The sequence below is a fragment of the Salarias fasciatus genome, unplaced genomic scaffold, assembly GCF_902148845.1.
Source record: "Salarias fasciatus unplaced genomic scaffold, fSalaFa1.1, whole genome shotgun sequence".
In the NCBI taxonomy this organism is placed as follows: domain Eukaryota; kingdom Metazoa; phylum Chordata; class Actinopteri; order Blenniiformes; family Blenniidae; genus Salarias; species Salarias fasciatus.
This window is the reverse complement of record NW_021941374.1, coordinates 1,840,523-1,859,525: the sequence shown is the minus strand read 5'-3', so window position 1 is coordinate 1,859,525 and position 19,003 is coordinate 1,840,523. Positions and strand designations below refer to the sequence as shown.

Here is a 19,003-nt window from a genome sequence, read left to right as displayed (position 1 = left end):
TTCAGTTGACCGCATCCCGAGTCCAGTTGACCACATTGTGGGTCCAGCTGAGTACATCCCGAGTCCAGTTGATCACATCCCAAGTCCAGTTGTGGGTCTAGTTCATAACGTTTCAGGTCCAGTTGACCACATTCTGGGTGCAGTTGACTACATCCTGAGTCCAGTTAACCACATCCTGAGTCCCGATGACCACATCCTGAGTCCAGATGACCACATCCTGGATCCAGTTGACCACATTGCGGGTCTAGTTCATGACGTCTCAGGTCCAGTTGATCAGATCCTGATTCTAGTTGACCACATCCTGAGTCCAGTTGACCACATCTTAGGTCCAGTTGACCACATCCTAGGTCCAGTTAACCACATCCCAAGTCCAGTTGACCACATCCTAGGTCCAGTTGACCACATCCCGAGTCTAGTTGACCACATCCCGAGTCCACCTGGGAGACCAGGGTTTGATTCTTCCATGGGGAGTGAAGTTCTCTTCATTTCCTGACAGACAACCCTCATGCCCACATGGGGGAGGCCATCGGGTGGCGCCAACCAGGCCTGAAAAGGATCAAACAGGAGCAAAAAGGATTCAAGTTGAACTCAAGCACCAACCTCTGCTGGTGAAAAGTGAAGATAATGCTGAAGCGCAGAAAAGCTGTAATTCCAGGGAAATTCCAGCAGAGGGCGATGATGGTTTCAAAAACAGCCCCGGTCTCATTGGAACCCAATCAAAAATCTCGATTTTCAGAGTGCAAATAAACATATAAAGCCCCTGGTTTCAGAACAGATTCTGGACTCCATCACTAGTTTCTACAACCTACAGTTTCACCAGACTGTGATTTTCACATAAATCATCTATTGATTTTTTTATGAGTTAAAGTTTGGCTTAAATCACCCTATCTCAGCTCCTCCTCTGTCCACGTGATGCAGTCATGTGACAGGCTGGGTTCAAATGTTCAATATGGAGCCAATCAACATGTGGGATTTCAGAACACTATGGGGGTTACATAAGTAAGCTGGGATGTATTCCACATGGATCTTCATATGTGTCAAAGGGGCCCGCATGTTTGGCATGCCGCATTGCGCACAAGAATAGAGGACAGAAGAAAAGAGAAAAAAAAGTGCGGTAAATAATAATAATAATAATAATAATAATAATAATAATAATAATAATAATAATAATGATAATAAACTAATCACGAGTTAACAAATATAAGGTAAACACTCATAAGTGCAAACATGTAGCCCATTAAATGTGGACCATTATTGTTTACAACCACTTTTTATCGGTTTAACCCGGTTACAAGAGTAACACTGACTGCACGTTGATGCAAGCCGGGTAGTAGTGGGGCCCCATTAGGTGGGTTCCAGACGTGTCATTGTAATGTGTCCGGGGGGTTTCAGGTTGTGTCGCTGATATCCGCCGTCTGTCGGCGTCCCCTTCTAGCAACTAACTGGTGAGTCCTCGGAAAGGGCCCCATGCGGGGGATTTTCGACACGTTGTCGTTGCAGCGTCTAGTGTAGCGCCTTTAATTTGTCATTGAAATTGACTGATGTCAGCCGTTCCTCGGGACCCCCTTCAGCTCGGGGCCCGAGCCAGTAGCGGCGCCTCTGGCTGGAGAGAAGCAGCTGCTGCTCATTCTGCCTCCGATTTAAACAAACAAACAAAAATCCTCTGCAGTGTGGTGGTGGGACAGGATTTCACCCCAAGAGGACCCGTGGGTTTTCATAACCCACCAACCCGACGTAAATTACGCTTCTGCGACACACACTGACGAAGCGTCCGCATACAACGAACCAACAAGAACAGCAGGGCTTAAAGAGAGACACACAGGTGTAACACACGAGGCTGAGGAATCACAAGTGGAAAGACGATTGGACAAAGACATGATTGAAAGATTAAAGGATTGAGGCGAGGGAAACAGGGAAACGCAAGGCCACAGAGAGGATGGGAGACCAGACTGAGGCAGAGCCACACACACACACACACACACACACACACACACATAACGCAGAATGCAGGGAAGAACGCAGGAGGGACAGGCAGATGAAGAGGACCACGGGAACCACATCTGGGACTGGGACGCAGAACAAAAGGGGGACACTGCAGACACCAGACTGGGGAAAGGGGACACGGTGGACAGCATGCTGCCAGGGGAAGGACAGGATCCTGACCACAAAAGACATCAGCTTCTCAAACTGTCCAGGGAATTTTAGAAAGATTTTTTCTTTTCTGGTAAATATTGTAATAAGAAACACTGATCATAGTCAGCCGTGGAATCCTGACCTTCCACCCAGGAGCTGAGACTCACTGAATGGACCTTCGTTGATGTCGTGTTCTGGCAAACAGAGGAGCATTAACAGTCAGCTCAACTGGAAGCACAGGATGTTAAGTCAAGAATACAGAGTGACTGTGAATTTTTATGGACTAAAAATCTCATCAAAAATCTTTTACTTCAGAAAAAGACATGGTGCTTTGGCCAGGAGTCAAACCGGGGACCGCCACATGGCGGGAGAGAACTCTACCACTGAACCACTAATGCCTGAAACACAGCTGACTCCCACCAGGTGTGTGTGTGTGTGTGTGTGTGTGTGTGTGTGTGTGTGTGTGTGTGTGTGTGTGTGTGTGTGTGTGTGTGTGTGTGTGTGTGTGTGTGTGTGTGTGTGTGTGTGTGTGTGTGTGCAGGTTTTGTAAATGTGCTTGTTCAAATACTGTCCGTTGCGTAGTATGTTGTGTGTGTTGTAAGTGGAATGAAGGTCTGAAGCTGTGTGGACTCAGTCAGCCTCTCCTCTGGGTTCCTCTGGGTCTGTGCTCACAGAACCCTCTCTGGGTTTCAACACTCCAGGGTTTCACTCTGATTATCATCAGCTTCACTTCTCCGCTCCGCTCGTCTCCCCACAGCTCGGAACGGTGATGTTTACTCTGCTTACACTGGCTTTAGGGCTGTCAGAGTGAATCCGCTAATCCTGTTTAATTAAAGCAGGGCTGTCAAAAGAGTAATTCTTTTTATCCAAATTGATCACATGGTTAAGGAGAGGACTTTTTTCAATGCGAAAATGGTATGTGACGGAGACATTGTACTTAGTTGGTCTCCATGACGCCTGATTTTGAAAGAAAATACCAATGGTCGAAGAGGAAATTCATTTGTGTTCATTTGATTCCACACGAAGACACTTCGGTAAGAATTCCTTCATGTTATGAGCTTAAAACTGCCTTGAAATGGAAAATCAAAGAATTTTAAACTTAGAATTGAAAATACGATTTGTCATGATTCATTATGAAAATTCTGTGATTAATCAAGTTTAAGAAAATTAATCATTTGACAGCCTGAACATATATTATTCACCCTCTCTATTGCAACAATTACAAGTACAGAATATGGCATCCTCTGAACACAAACATGGTTACATGGACCACAATGAATCCAATTAACTTAGAACCATATAAACACTTCAATCTGATTGTGTTAGCGTCATACTTTTAAAAACACAATCAGATAATGGAGGTTCTTTCTTTTTTTTTTAAACCTGATTGTAATCCATGTGAACAGCATGAGATGAGCCCTAAAAACAAGCGTGAACAGTCCACAGCCCTTTCACCCAAACCACTTCCCGAGGTGGCCTGGGACACATCTGATTGCTCAGCTTCTTTGGTGTAAACAGTCATGCATTGCAAATTTGTTTCAGGACAGTGATGTAGGAGGAAACTCTGTCATACTAACACAACAATATCGTCAGTGCACACTGTGTTTTCATTTATTTAAGACACCTGAAGTTGCTCTGGAAACATCTGTATTGTTCTTTGACACGATAAAACCAAGCTTAGACTTTCTCTGGGGACAGAACAGCAGGCCGAGCCTTTGGTCTTGTAAGTGGGTGTGATGTAGAGGGAGCTATTAAAACTGTTAGCTTGAAATACTCGCCACATGTGATCTGATCACCTGAAGCGCACGTTAACGCCACGTGGAAACAGACGCCTGCAGTCCTTGGCCACACTGGAACAAGCATGTAGTGAAACATCATGCAGGGGAAAAGCTTCTATCCTGCTCTAGCCTGAACAGTGCTGCAGTTGCTCTTCCTTCTCAGCCTCTGCAGACAGGTTCGTTGTGTCAGTTCTCGGAATAGATCTGAAGTGTTTGGACAGGATAACAGCGGACCAGACTTTATTAATCCCACATGGGGAAATCCAGTCATCACAGCAGCTCCACATTGCACAAATAGTTGAAAATACTTAAAGGATAGTGGCACACAGCAATAAAACATGTATATGTATGTATAGGATTACTGTTGCAGCAACACATCACCAGTAGGATTAAAACCAACCTGTCTCATGACGGTCTAACCCAGCTCACGTTCCCTATTAGTGGGTGAACAGTCCAACGCTTGGTAAATTCTGATTCACAATGACAGGAAGAGTCGACATCCAAGGATCAGAAAGCGTTGTTGCTATGAAATTGGATGCAGGAACACAAAGAGGAATATGGATGACTTCTATCTGTATCAGCCTGGAGGGGACCCCGTGGGTGTGAACATCCTATATTTGACCATTCACAGACTCCATGGTCAAAGACTGCTCCCTGGGTGACCTTGGATCGATTGGTAGAGTAGTCTTCTTCTGATCTGAAGTTCATAGGTTTGAATCCCAACACCCACTGTCCACATGTCAAAATGTTCTTGAGCACTGAACCTCAAACTGATCCCAGCGGATGGATAAACCACCTTGTATGTGGCAGCCATTGTTTGAGGCAGCGTTGGCCTGGAGGTTTGAGAAGGGGACATCTGATGAACAGTTCACTGGTTCAATTTCCACTGTGGGTCTCTGAGCAAGGCATCAGCTCTGTAATGTGGTAACACCTCTGTGTTCTAGAAATGGGATTGATCAACGTGGAAAAAAAAAGAAAAGAAAAAAGAAACGGAGCAGTTAAATAATGTTTTATGGCTTTTCAAGAGAAAACACATCATAGTATTTTCAGTAAAGCTTCGTATCAGATGCATTTCAAAGCTTTGACGTCTTTAGAAATGCGATGTGTTTTGTAACCGTCAGACATTTCTCAAATCCTTTGAACCACTAATTGTTTTGTTGGTTTGTTACTAATCTTCATGAAGAAAGAAAGTTGTTGCAATGCAGCTTTGGTAAGAAGTCCAGCAAACACTCTTCGTGACTCCTGTATAAAAGCCTGAGTCCTCCGCACACCGTCACACCGTCAAGATGTTTGGCCTGAAGACTTTCTTTCTGCTGCTGGTTGTTGGAGCTGTGCTGGTGTCAGGTGAGACTCTCTAACTCATCCTGTGTCTTCAAAGTTTAATTTTAGCTGTGGAGAAAAAATAATTCAAAATTTGTAAATTCATATTCTGAAAATATTAATCTGTTCAGTTTTTAGAGAAGTTTGCTCAGATTTAAACTGACTCATAGTAGTTTATTGACAAGATGTCAGAAAGCTCCAACTCTCTTGTTTGCAACATGTCTTCCATTTAGTCCTCATAGTCTGTCCCTCTAAAGAGTCATCTGTCTCCAGGGGACACTACCTCTTGGGTTTTAAGGTGTCTCCTCTTTAGACCTGTGCAAAAAATGCACCTGTATAGTTTTGTGACTGCTGAATAGAAAACGTGTATCTTTCCAGTGTATCTTCTTGTCATTTTAGTTTCCCTCAAAGTGAAGAGGAAATCTCGTCTGGTCTCATGATCTTGACTCCAATACTGTGTCTCGTCTCATGAGCTGAGTGTCCCGTCACACCCCTATATATTACTAATGAATTATGGAAGTTAACCATTTTGATGATTATCAATAATTGTTGTAAGTGATTAAAATAAAGGACTCTGATACACATCTGATAACCTCGAGGCGCCACCTTGTGATCAGGAAATGAATGCCAGTTCACTGATATTGGTCTCATAAAATACATTAAACTATTAATTTGAACTTCAGATCAATCCTTAAATTAATAACAATCACCAAAGTTAAAAACCTGAAGAGTTCCAGAGCTCCAGGAACAGAAGGGTCTATTTAATCTTCTTGTGATATCAATAAGAAAAACAGCTTTGATTCCAAGAAATGAAATTCATTCACAGAAGAAGCAAAACAAAACACACTGGTTCTGTCTTTACAATGCACAGATATATGCAGAGAGAGGAGAGTGGGTGTGGTGATCTACAATATCAACATGGCAGCTGCCAAGAACTACGACTAAAAGGGTGGACAACAAAGGTGGAGGCATCCTGACCATGTGCTGGAAGCAAGATGGCCGCCCTCAGTGTTCTCTTGACCGTGTGGTCCGGAGGAGGAGCAGTGAGGCAACACTGTAACGTCACTCTGTTGAAAGCTGCTGAAGTGATCAGTAGATGAGTTCATGTGAACCTGGTTTGTTCTGCAAACGTCTGAAGCTGGTCGGACGGCGTTCAGATTCATGTGTGAAGCTGTCTTTGATATGACGTGAGTAGGACGAGCTAACAGTAGTAAAGATTAGCATGAGGCTCAGCTAACAGGACTTCACTGGTGGGTTTACCGATAGTAATATCATCACCAGGAGAAGCTAATCACTAGTGATCAGACCAACACATCTTTATGAAAGTCAACGGTTTTATACATATCTTGAGCTTGTTCAGCTGTCTAATGTATAATACCCAAAGGCTCTCCTAAACGGGATCCACACTGGATTATTTAGTGATTTCGGTATTGTACAGTCAAGTGGTGCACCGAAGAGCGTGGGTAGGGACAGATCGCGAAATGAATTTAATTCCAGGGATGTCCAATTGGGACCATCGAGTTGGAGATAAAAGCGATTCCAGAATGCAACACACCAAATGTTGGTGGCCCAGTAGTAACGGCGGTAATCCGGTAACCCCATACCACCATCTTTTTTAGGTCTCTGGAGTAAAGCTTTATGAATTCGAGGTCTCTTACCCTGCCATATGTATGAGGACACAGCTGAATCTAGTGAAGTGAAGAATGATTTCGGAATGAGTATTGGAACACATTGAAATAAATATATAAATTTTGGGAGTATATTCATTTTTATAGAGTTAATTCGACCAGCTAACGTTAAAGTGAGAGGGGACCACTGTGATAATGATATTCTAACTTGATTCAACAAAGCAATGAAGTTTTCTTTCAAAAGATTCTTATAACGTCGAGTGACCACCACTCCCAGGTAGGTGAATTGTTTCTCTTGAATTTGAAATGGAATACCACTGTAGTCTAGATTAAACGCCTCTTTATTAAGTGGGAAAAGTTCGCTCTCATGCATATTGATCTTGTAGCTAAATATTGGGCCAAATTGCTCCAGTAAGGAAAGAGCTGCTGGAAGGGAGATGTTTGGGTGTGAAATATAAAACAAGAGGTTGTTGGGGTTTACGATTGGTAATTGGGAATAAATTACTAAAGTATTGATTACTGGGAGTAATTGATTACTTTAAGTAATTTAGTTACTTGTTATTTTGAGTAAATTTTGATTCACCAATTAATAATCGCAGGTCATTAACAGTGGATCACCAATAGCAATCAATTACGGCGTAATAAACTGTTTAGAGTGAAGCACCAAGTAATTTAACCCAACATCAATTATTATTAATCAGAATAGATGGTTATTTATTTGTTAATAATGTTAAATAATCAGCTATTTGGGAATGGAGTAGACCACAGAGTGATTTAACCATTAACTTATTGATTAATAAGGTGTTATTAATTAATCGATAATGCCACAAATTACCAACTACTGGAAATGGGTAAATTACAGAGAATGAGCTGAGAGAAGTTGTAATTTACGCATTAAATTAACCTGTGGTTTATTTAATTAATAATTTCGGGGCACCACCACAACTACCAATTTTCAGTCTCAAAGATGTGAAGATAATTTAAGCTAGTGGTTAATCTTTGGATAAATCATCAGAGAAGGTGTGAGATGGAGCACCGAGCTGTTATAAACCAGGGACTTATCATCAAAACACGGCCAAGAAACACACCGAATCGTCCAGTTCAGTTAATGAGCGTTTATTAAAATGTCTACATCTAATCAACACAAACAACAAATCCGAACAGATTCAAATATGCAGCAGCAGTGTGTGTGTGTGTGTGTGTGTGTGTGTGTGTGTGTGTGTGTGTGTGTGGGAGTGGGCGTGAGTGGGCGGTCGTCGGGTCACGAAATGGGGGAGTGGACCACACGTCACTCGCAGTGTAGGCAGGGCTCGGGTCCTGCCAGTGTGTGTGTGTGTGTGTGTGTGTGTGTGTGTGTGTGTGTGTGTGTGTGTGTGGAGGGCGGAGAGCGGAAGAAAAGGGGGGAAAGGCGAAGAGAGAGGGAGGAGGGAGAGTCGGCTTTCCCTCCTAGCTCCCCCCGGCGAGGGAGAGCGGGAGGCGTGGAAGCGGAGGGGGGAGGGCGTACTGCGTCCGGGTCCGAGTCTGATGCGCCGGAGCGGGGGAAAGAGAGAGAGGGGGGAGGAGGAGAGAGAGAGAGAAAGGAAGGGTGCCTGTGGGAAGCCCGGTTCAGTCCGCTCCAACCCCCCTCTTTCCGGAGGAGGCGGGGGAGAAGCGGGTGGCGCGTGAGCGGGAAGGAGGCGAGCGCATGCGTGTGGCGCGTGGTCCGAGGTCCGCCGCCTGCGCGCTCGCGACCAGCTGCCTCTGCGCCACGTTGGAATTCACCACGTTTGGGGGTTAGTAACAGAGGAGGAAGGGATAGCGGATCGTTCTTCTGTTCACACACACATCTACAGCTGTTGGCTGCAGCTCCGTGGATCGGAGGTGAAAAAAAAGTCACACGCCGGACTCGGAGACACAGAAAGTAATAAAGCCAAGCAAACCCACCTGGAGGTGTGAGAAGACGTTAACGAGGCGGCGGGCTGCGCTGCTGCGTGAATGTCTGTCGGCAGGCTGCGATGATTTGGGGAGGAGAAAGGGGTCAGAGGCTCGTCCTCTGATCAGTCTGAATTTTTACTGCGTCCGGTTAAACTTCTGCAGGATGGCTCTTTGCAAAAATCCACGTGGAGAGGGAGGGCTTGGTCTGCTGTGGATCCGAATCCCCTGGCCGCTGGAGGGGAGACGAAGTCTTGGTGCGCTCTGGCACTTGTTGAAGAAAAGAAAAAAAGTAATCCACCGGTGGGGAGAGGGAAGGAGGGTGATCCCGGGAGAGTCTCCATCAGCAAGACAGGGTTTTTGTTTCTCCTTATCACTCCGTGTGAGATGCCGAGGCTCTCCTGGAGACAGTTAGGAGCGAAATCTGCTGTTCTGACATCAGCGGCTTCTTTCATAGCAGCCTGACGTCTTGTCTTCTCCCCCTTTTTTGGCCAATCACGTCGTCTGCTCTCTGTCCCCCTCTCGCTGTAGCGGAAGTGTCTCACGGGCGCCCTCGTGAAGTGGCGCGGTGGTAGTGCGCCAGGGGCAGACCTCCCAGATGTGGAGACCTCTGGGGATCCGCCATTATCCGTTGTTCTCTGAGGGATTCAGCTGAGTCGAGGGTGGGCCCCCCTCCTCCGCAGTCCTTTGTTTGAAGTGAGGCCCAGCGCGTGGAGAGGCCTCTGGTCTGAGGACTAACACTTTGGTGTCTTTGTGACGCAGACAAAAGACCCATCAAAACATGCTTCTGGTCACCTATGAGCCCCCAACAAGGCCATCTGCATACAGAGATACTCTGTGCTCCATATCTCCTCTCCAAATGCCATGGAGCTCCTGGCAGTTCCTGAGAGCAATCGCGAGTGGTTCAATTGCTAGGTCAAAAAGAATTGGGCTCAGTGGGCAGCCCTGGCAGGTTCCTCGACCAAGCATGAAGGGTAGAGACAGCATGCTATTTGTTTGGACTTTTGCAATGGGAGAGGTGTACAGTAATTTCATCAGAGCTGTAAGTTGTGGACCTAAACCAAAGGTTTCAAGAACTATAAATAAGTATTTCCATTCCACACAGTCGAATGCCTTTTCGGCGTCTAATGACACAATACATTCGGGGACGTCGTTGGAAGTCGAGTGCATTATGCCATTATGCATTATGCCGTCGAACATTAAAAAAGGAGTGTCGGTTCCTCACAAAGCCTGTTTGATCTTTTGCTACGACCAAAGGAACCACGTCTTCCAGCCTCTGTGCGAGCGCCTTGGCCAGCCATACATCGATATTTGACTGATATCTATATCTTTATGTATGCCTATATCTATATTGACTTTGAGATGTGAGCAGATCTTCTTCTTTTAAAAAAATATTCTTTTTCTTTAATCTCCTTGAGATTCTCCTTGTTTATTAAATGTCTGCATGATAAAGAAAAACGAGGATCAGTCAGCAGTTCTATTTCCTTTGGGAACTTTATTAGAGACAGATTTTAGAGCATCTTCCCATTTGTGTACTAATATGTTAGCGTTCCAGGAACCAGCGACCCAGGAAACCGGGGAGACCCTTTTCAAATCGGAGACCATTTGGACATCTGACAGTTTCGGGGCGGGTCAGAGGAGGGGTTCAGTCAGGTGTGCTGAGTTACATAAGGGGTTCGGTCATTTGAGGACCAAGGGCAGGGTAGGGGTGGAGTCAGGTGAGGGGCAGTGTCAGGGGAGGGGTGGAGTCAGGGGAGGAGGTGGAGTCAGGCGAGTGGGTGGAGTCAGGTGAGGGAGAGGGGCACCGAGGGGCCCCTTACTCTCCAGGTCAGGCACTGTGATGTCCAGCACACCAGCCTCCAGAACACTGGTTGGATGCTGTGGGGGATGACCCCCCAGGGCTGGTAGCACGGCTTCAGCACACCTGAGCGTCATCAAACTTTATTAGAGACAGACTTTAGAGCATCTTCCTGTTTGTGTACTAACAGGTCATCGTCATAAGAAGAAGGGATCCTGGAGACATAGGAGACCCTGGAGACCTTACAGACCCATTTTCTATATTGGACATCGGCCAACTGAGCAAACTCTGAATTGTAAGTTAATCTCTTCAGCTCAATCATTCATTTGTTCATTCATTCATTCATACAGCCATCCATCCTCTTCCCTCTTGATCCAGCTCTGACCCTTAGTTAGACTCTGTTTCCCCACGAGGACTGGAATCAGCTAGGTGGGAAGGGCGATCTGTGGTTTCGTACATGGATGGATGGATGGATGGATGGATGGATGGATGGATGGATGGATGGATGGATGGATGGATGGATGGATCATTAACTGATTCCTTGTGAAAGTGAAAACTTCTAATTTTGATTATTTTTCAGCACCTACAACCACCACCACCACAGAGGGTGAGTCCACACTGTGATACACAGAACATTGATGGATGAAGTGCTGTAGAAAAAAAGTAGATGGATGGCTCAATGAAAGACTTCCTGGATGGATCAATAAATGGATGGATGGATCAATAGATGGATTAATGAATGCATGGAAGGATGGATGGATGGTTGGGTGGATAGATCAATGCATGGATGATGGATGGATCTTTAATTGATTCATTGTGACCGTGAGAAGTTCTAACATTTATTATTTTTAAGCACCCACAACCACCACCAGAGGCGGGGCGTGCCAGCAGGCAAACCAGGCATTTGCCTGGGGCCCCGGCTTTTAGGGGGGGGCCACAAGGAGGCCCCTGAGAGACCGGGTACCCCAAGTGCTAATACATGTACTGCACAGAAACGACAACAATCGGCATTTATGATGCAATTATGAAACGACGACGTAGCAAACCCCCTTGGGGGGCCCCGCATGGCCCTATCAGCCTTCAGCGCTGTCTGCGTCAATCAGGCGAGCCGCAAGGTTTATTGTATCATATAGTTATTGATAAGCCAGGGCTTTCAAGGACTTCTGTTGGTCCCTGGATCTAATAGAAGAGATTAGGAGCTCTCAAAGTTTTTCAGTAAACATATTATAGCTGGGCCGTTAACGGCGGTAACGTGCTGCGTAACCGCGAGACTCTTATTGTGTGCCAAAAAAAATGTTGCCGTTATCTATGCTTTTCAAAGTTGGGTCTGGGAGCTGTGTCTACACATGCAAGCTCTGCAGTTCACTTTGATATAGTTCAGTGTGGATGTCTGCCTGGCCCAGCCTGGCTGAATCACGCTGTGGGGGGGTGAACAAGCCCAACCTGTCCTGCGCCGCGAGAGTCACACCGTGCTCCTGCTGACCATCAAAAAAACACACTCACGCTTTTAGCGGTGAAACACGGTCCATTCCTCATTATTTGCCATATTGAACTCGGCCGAATTATCAGAAAAATCACGAGGAAAAGGCTGGTGTAAGGTACAAACTGAAATCAGGAGCGCAAATATGAAAAAAGTGAAAATGAAACTTAAATCATGTGTTTTGCCGGTGCACCGTTTCTCCCGCTGGGCCTTCTTCAGGTGCTGAAAACACACAAAAACAAAGTACATTTCCCTTCAACACCCAATCTGGGTTAGTAAAGATAAGGATGAGGCACAATTTGGCGTGACTGAATTTATCCTGGCTTCTCTGTCTGAGGGTCGGAGATATGAAGTTTGAGGAAGTGTCCCTCATGAGAAAATTCCATTTTTCATCTGTTTCTGACTTGGTTGATGACACATGAACACAGAACTGTGTCAGATTACCTGCTGGTTTCCTGTGATGCTGCTGATTATTCATGTCTAATTGAATAAACAGAAACTCGTTCTTGAGGACTTACTTCTGGTCATTATTGATGTAACACACACACATTTTGAATGGCCTTGGCAGACTTCAAATGAGCCATTTTAATCGCAATTAATCGTGATTAACTCCAGGATTTGGGTGTGATTACTCACAATTAAGAAATGTAACTGTTGCCCAGCTCTAATACATATCAAATGTCCCAAAAATTGTGTGCAAAAAAACATTTTTTTTTCGGTGTGCACGGATGGGGTGGGGGCCCGATGAATTTTTTTGCTTGGAGCCCCCAAGGGCCCTTGCCCCACCACTGACACCACCACCACAGAGGATGAGTCCAAAATTTAATACATGGAACACTGATGGAAGAAGTGCTGTAGAAAATGGATGGATGGATGGATGGATGGATGGATGGATGGATTGATGGATTGATGGATCATTTGATTCCTTGTGAAAGTGAGAAGTTCTAACTTTGATTATTTTTCAGCAACCACAACCACCACCACAGAGGGTGAGTCCACACTTTAATACATGGAACAATGATGGATGAAGAACTATAAAAGATCGATGAATGGATGGATGGAGGGATGGATGGATGGATCAATGAAAGACTTCATGAATGGATTAATAGTTGGATGGATGGATAAATGAATGGATGGATTAATGAATGCATGAAAGGATGGACAGATGGATGGAAGGATGGATGGATGGATGATGGATGGATGGATGGATGGATGGATGAAGGAGGAATGGATGGATGGATGATGGAGGAATGGATGGATGGATGGGTCATTAATTGTTACATTGAGAAAGTGAGAAGTTATAACTTTGATTTTTTTTCAGCACCTACAACCACCACCACAGAGGGTGAGTCCACACTGTAATACACAGAACATTGAAGGATGAAGTGCTGTAGAAAATAAATGGATGGATGGATGGATGGATGGATGGATGGATGGATGGATGGATGGATGGATCAATGAATGGATCAATGGATGGATTAATAAATGCATGGAAGGATGGATGGATGGTTGGGTGCATAGATCAATGCATGGATGGATGGTGGGATGGAGTGATGGATCACTAAATGATTCATTGTAAAAGTGAGAAGTTCTAAGATGTATTATTTTTTAGCACCTACTGGATGGATGGATAGATAAATAGATGGATGGATGGATGGATTGATGGATGGATGATGGATGGATCATTAATTAATTCATTGTGAAAGTGAGAAGTTCTAACTTTGATTATTTTTCAGCACCTACAACAACCACCACCACAGAGGGTGAGTCCACCCTGCAATACACAGAACGTTGATGGATGAAGTGCTGTAGAAAATAGATGGATGGATGGACGAATGGATCGATAGCTAGATGGATCGATGGATGGATCAATGGATGGATGAAAGGATTGATGGATGGATCATTAATTGAGTCCTTGTGAAAGTGAAAGCTGTAACTTTTATATTTTCCTCAGCAACCACCACCACCACAGAGGGTGAGTCCACACTGTAATACACAGAACATTGAAGGATGAAGTGCTGTAGAAAATAAATGGATGGATGGATGAATGGATGGCTGGATGGCTCAATGAATGGATGGATGGAGTGGTGGGTGGTTAGATCAATGGATGGATGGATCAGTGGGTGGCTGGATTAATAGATGGATGGATGGATGGATGGAAGGATCATAAATTGATTCCTTGTGAAAGTGAAAGCTGTAACTTTTGTATTTTCCTCAGCAACCACCACCACCACCACAGAGGGTGAGTCCACACTGTAATACATGGAAGGGTGACAGATGAAGCGCTGTAGAAAATAGATGGATGGATGGATGGATGGATCATTAATTAATCAATTAATTAATTAATTGTGAAAGTGACAAGTTCTGACTTTAACATTTTTTCAGCAACTACAACCACCACCACCACCACCACAGAGGGTGAGTCCACCATTTAATACCTGGAACACTGATGGAAGAAGTGCTATACAAAATAGATGGATGGATGGATCATTAATTGATACATTGTGAAAGTGAGAAGTTCTTTCATTTACTATTTTTCAGCACCTACAACCACCACCGCCGTCATCACCACCACAGAGGGTGAGTCCACACTTTAATACCTGGAACACTGATGGAAGAAGTGCTGTAGAAAATAGATGGATGGAAGCATGAAATGGCTGGATAGATGGGTGGATAGATCCGTGGTTCGATGGATAGATGGATGAACACATGCATGGATGGATGGAGGGATGGATGGATGGATGAAATGATGGATGAATGGATGGGTGAATAGATCAATGGATGGATGGATGGATGGATAATTGGATGGATGGATGGAGAGATGTGTGGGTGGTGCATTAATGGATGGATGGGTGGATAGATCAATGGACGGATGATTGGATTGATGGATGGATGGATGGTTGGGTGGATAGATCAATGCATGGGTGGATGGATGGATCATTAATTGATTCATTGTGAAAGTGAGAAGTTCTAAGATTTATTATTTTTCAGCACCTACAACCACCACCGCCACCACCACCACCACCACAGAGGGTGAGCCCAACATTTCATACCTGGAACACTGATGGAAGAAGTGCTGTAGAAAATGGATGGATGGATGGATGGTGAATAATGGATAGATGGATGGGTGGGTGCTTGGGTGGATGCCTGGAGTGATGGGGTTCCTTCCAGAAAACATCTCAATCACAATATGGTGTAGCCAAACTTCACTCTTCAATAAAATGACATCAATTTCACTGTTCCAAAATCCCAGTGATGAAACAAAAAAATTGCTGAACTGAAAAATGACACAGAGGAAAGTATCTGCAGAGGGGGTTAGAGGTTGTGATGTTTCCCTTCAGTCTACGCAGAGAGAGAACCATGTGTGACCCCTCCACATCAGGCTTCTCGGTGGAGCTGGAACTCTACTTTGGCCCCCTCCTCCAGCCAAGAGAACGCCCCCCAGGCAGTCAGGTCTCCAGTCAGACAAGCCCTCTCAGTACCTGCATTTTTACATGGACTTTCTGACTCTGACCACCTCTGTTAACAAAAAAAAAAAAAACTGTTCAACTCTGCCTCACTCTCTCCAACTCTGCCACTAAACTTCCACAAAGACTCACCTCAACAAACCAAAATGGCAGTCTTATATTTGATAAGCCTACTGGGTAATTAATATTTCTAAAATAAAATACAGTATTTAAATATATAATTAATCTAAATATAAATTAATAAAATAAATACAATAAATATTAATATATTATGTAATGGATAATTAATAATACTGTTAAATTAGAAATATATTTTTATAATATATTAATAAGAATTGTAATCCTACTTGGCATGAGAAAAATAACACCTTCAAAAAAGAGATATTTGTGCTCAACAATAAACATGAAATCATATTAAATGCCAATGTCATAAAAAAAAAGGAAACACTGATTACTTTATCCCCCAGGTCAAAAAACACCTTAAAAATGACACAAATCTGCATAATTGGTCCACTAATTCAGTGCAGTTTGTTGGGGGGCATTTTCCCTCCCAACGCCTCTGTGAGGCTGAGTGTGGAGGAGCTTCTCTCTCTGGCCACATGAATGTCTGAGTGCAGGGGGGGGGGGGGCAACATGGCGTCTGGTGAGTGTCTGCTGTCCTCAGTGTAAATGTGTCTGAGCCACAGTGTAGCAGTAGGACTATCGGATTTGCACCCTCAACTGACCCACAAAACTGTTTGAGGGAGAGTTATTGTGAACTCATTGTGTAGCTTAGTGCACTGGAATAGAAAAAACAAAAAACATCAAAGGGACGAAAACTACAAGTACAAGTCAACTCAAGAACAAGCCCTCGATTTGGTCCAGGTTTCTTCAGTGCTTTCTGGTAACTGCTTGTCTTGCTTTCATGAGAGCAAAGTCATCAGTCATGTCCTCCTGCGTTAGTTTCTCAGCTGTGGTGTGGTTCATGCTCGGAGCACAATGCTCAGAACTCAGTCGTCTTCCACGAACCTGCCAGACCCACCTGCCACCTGCACCTGCTGCTGTGGGATGAAGGCGCAAGTCCGAGTGTTGTCCAGGAGAGGGCATCATTGGCGCCCTGGGTGGCTGCCCCACTCGCCCATACAAAGAACCGCCTCTGATCGTGAGGTCGTGTGAGGGGTGGCGAAAAACAGGAAGTCAGGAGGTGTTTGGCATGTGGCATGGAGCGTGTGTGCTGTCCAGACAGTTCGGGCGCCGCTCCATCACAGATGGACCGATGGACGGATGGATGATTCACTGATTCATTGTGAAAGTGAGAAGTTCTAACTTTGAGTATTTTCCAGGAACTACACTGTCCACCACCACAGCAGGTGAGCCCAGCAGTGCATTGGTTCTTATAGCTTCCAGAATGTATTTCAATCCTGCAAGTGTGAACAAACTAAACACAATCTTTTCCTCTGCTCCGTCATATTTCTACCTCCTGTCATCCATTTTTATAAGACTTTGTGATCTCATCCACGTCCACTCCTTTATTTCCGTTGGATATCGGTCTTCATCTTGTTTTATTGTTGTTTTCAGAAGCTCAAACTACAACAGTAAAGTGTCGGCGTGCCCTCTCCCGTGAGTCTTTTCACTCCACTTCTTCACTCTACAGCTGATTTTCCTGTTTCTCATGATGTCTTTATGTGTTTTGAATGAGGATTAATGGGTCATTAAAGGCCTTTAATGGCCAAATTTATTCATTTCTTTAATGCTCCTGTTTCAAGAGAAAACGCACCATTTTTGGGTTTTCATCATGAAAACAGTGTCTGTTTCCAGGGCAACGGCAGGAATGTAAAATATAATGCAGTTAGTATTGGGGAAAGAAAATGGTGTCGCTCCAAACTGATCTTTGGAAGAGGAGTGGATGTTAAAAGAAGGTTTTTTTTTCACTTTCCAGCAAATAAAATTCTTCTGGAGCCACAAAACATGAACGATCACACAGCTTTTGATTGTTTCCTGATGCTCCTGATGTTCTCTGTTCATTGGTGTTCCCTGACGTTCTCCGGTCTCGTCCTCAGGTCGTCAGGCTCATCTGGGATAGAAGCTGTCTGCTGTTCTGATGGACATCCATCAGGACCATTAGAGGTGATGTCAGATGTTGAAACCGCTCGTCGTTCCTGTTGTCTTCTAAAATCCTCATGCTGACTGAAGTCTGCTGTGTTTTCAGGAACCGATGGAGATGTCTTCTGGGACCAGACATCTCCAGATCCCCTTCACCATGTGTCACTGCTTCATCTAAAATCATCTTCTTCATTTGATTTTCATTTCTTTTCATCTAAAGTCATCCCCTTCTTTTAAAATCATCTTCTTCATTAAAAGCATCGATGAAAATTTAAATGAGAACATATGTGTTTCATTATTTCTAACTGGACTCTCTGGAGTTTTAAACTTTTGAAAATTTAAACTTTGTAGACAAATTAAAAGGTTTTCATCATCAGAAACTGAAAGGATGAACACCACGATGTGACATTTATTCATATATGATTCATATATGAAATGTATCCGAGGCTCCGTTTGACTCGACAATAGCAGCGTTTCGGAAAAGTTTTCACATTTTGAAAATGATGGAGAAGACAAACAGCCCAGCCCAGCACCAGGTGAGGGACAGCTGGGTCAGCCAGCACCCCCGGCCTCACCCACCCATCCATCCAACTCCCTGCGCCACCTCACTCACACTGACCCACCCACGAGGGCTGGAACGACCACCGCCACAGTGACGAACTGCGGACAATCCCCCCGACAGCCAGAGAACCATAAAGGACCACCGCCCCCCGATCAAGCCACCGCAGCTGCAGCGGATTGTTAAGAAGTGGTGTTTTGCCCCATTTCCATGCGCCGGTGCTTGTCTTGTGTGCGTCTCCCCCGAGTGTTAACAATCAGCCACCAACAGATCAAAGTTGGAGCGCTCAGTGTTTCACATGTGGTCAAATGATATGAATTCTAAAGACGATGAAATCCTCAGTTGTCTGTGTTTGTGTAAATGTTTCCAAAGGTACAATTCATCAGACGTCTTCACACATATTGTGAAAAAGTGTGGTTCTGCTGAGAACACACACACACACTCTTCACCTGGAAACCTGGAGAAAACTCAACTTTCTGAGAACACTCCATCTCTATGGAATCGGGGAAAAAACACAACTTTTCGACTGCCTGAAGCAGACAACAGACTGGAATGGAGACGATTTAGGCACACAAATACACGACCCCCCCCCCCCCCACACACACACACACACACACACACACACACACACACACACACACACACACACACACACACACACACACACGTGGAGCTGAATAAACTCAGTTTTGGCCAAGGCAGAACAGGGCGGAAAGAGGCTCCAGATACTGATACGCTGGCTGAAAGCACATCTGAGTAGAATGATGCTGCCATCATGTGGTTAAAGTAAGAATTACATATTTAAAGTTTTGTGATTGAGTTATTCTGACAGCGCGTCAGGCTGAAG

The 19,003-nt window shown here is 44.6% G+C and overlaps 1 protein-coding gene across 1 annotated transcript; it reads left to right on the top strand.

Moving 5' to 3' along the window:
• The first annotated feature begins 513 nt into the window (after positions 1–513).
• On the top strand, positions 514–17,821 carry LOC115385027 (histidine-rich metal-binding polypeptide-like). Its single transcript, XM_030087106.1, has 6 exons — positions 514–530; positions 15,040–15,081; positions 16,838–16,864; positions 17,073–17,114; positions 17,555–17,621; positions 17,704–17,821. Exons 1-6 carry the CDS (start codon positions 514–516, stop codon positions 17,773–17,775), a joined length of 267 nt encoding a protein of 88 aa, XP_029942966.1. The 3' UTR covers positions 17,776–17,821.
• The last annotated feature ends 1,182 nt before the right edge of the window (positions 17,822–19,003 follow it).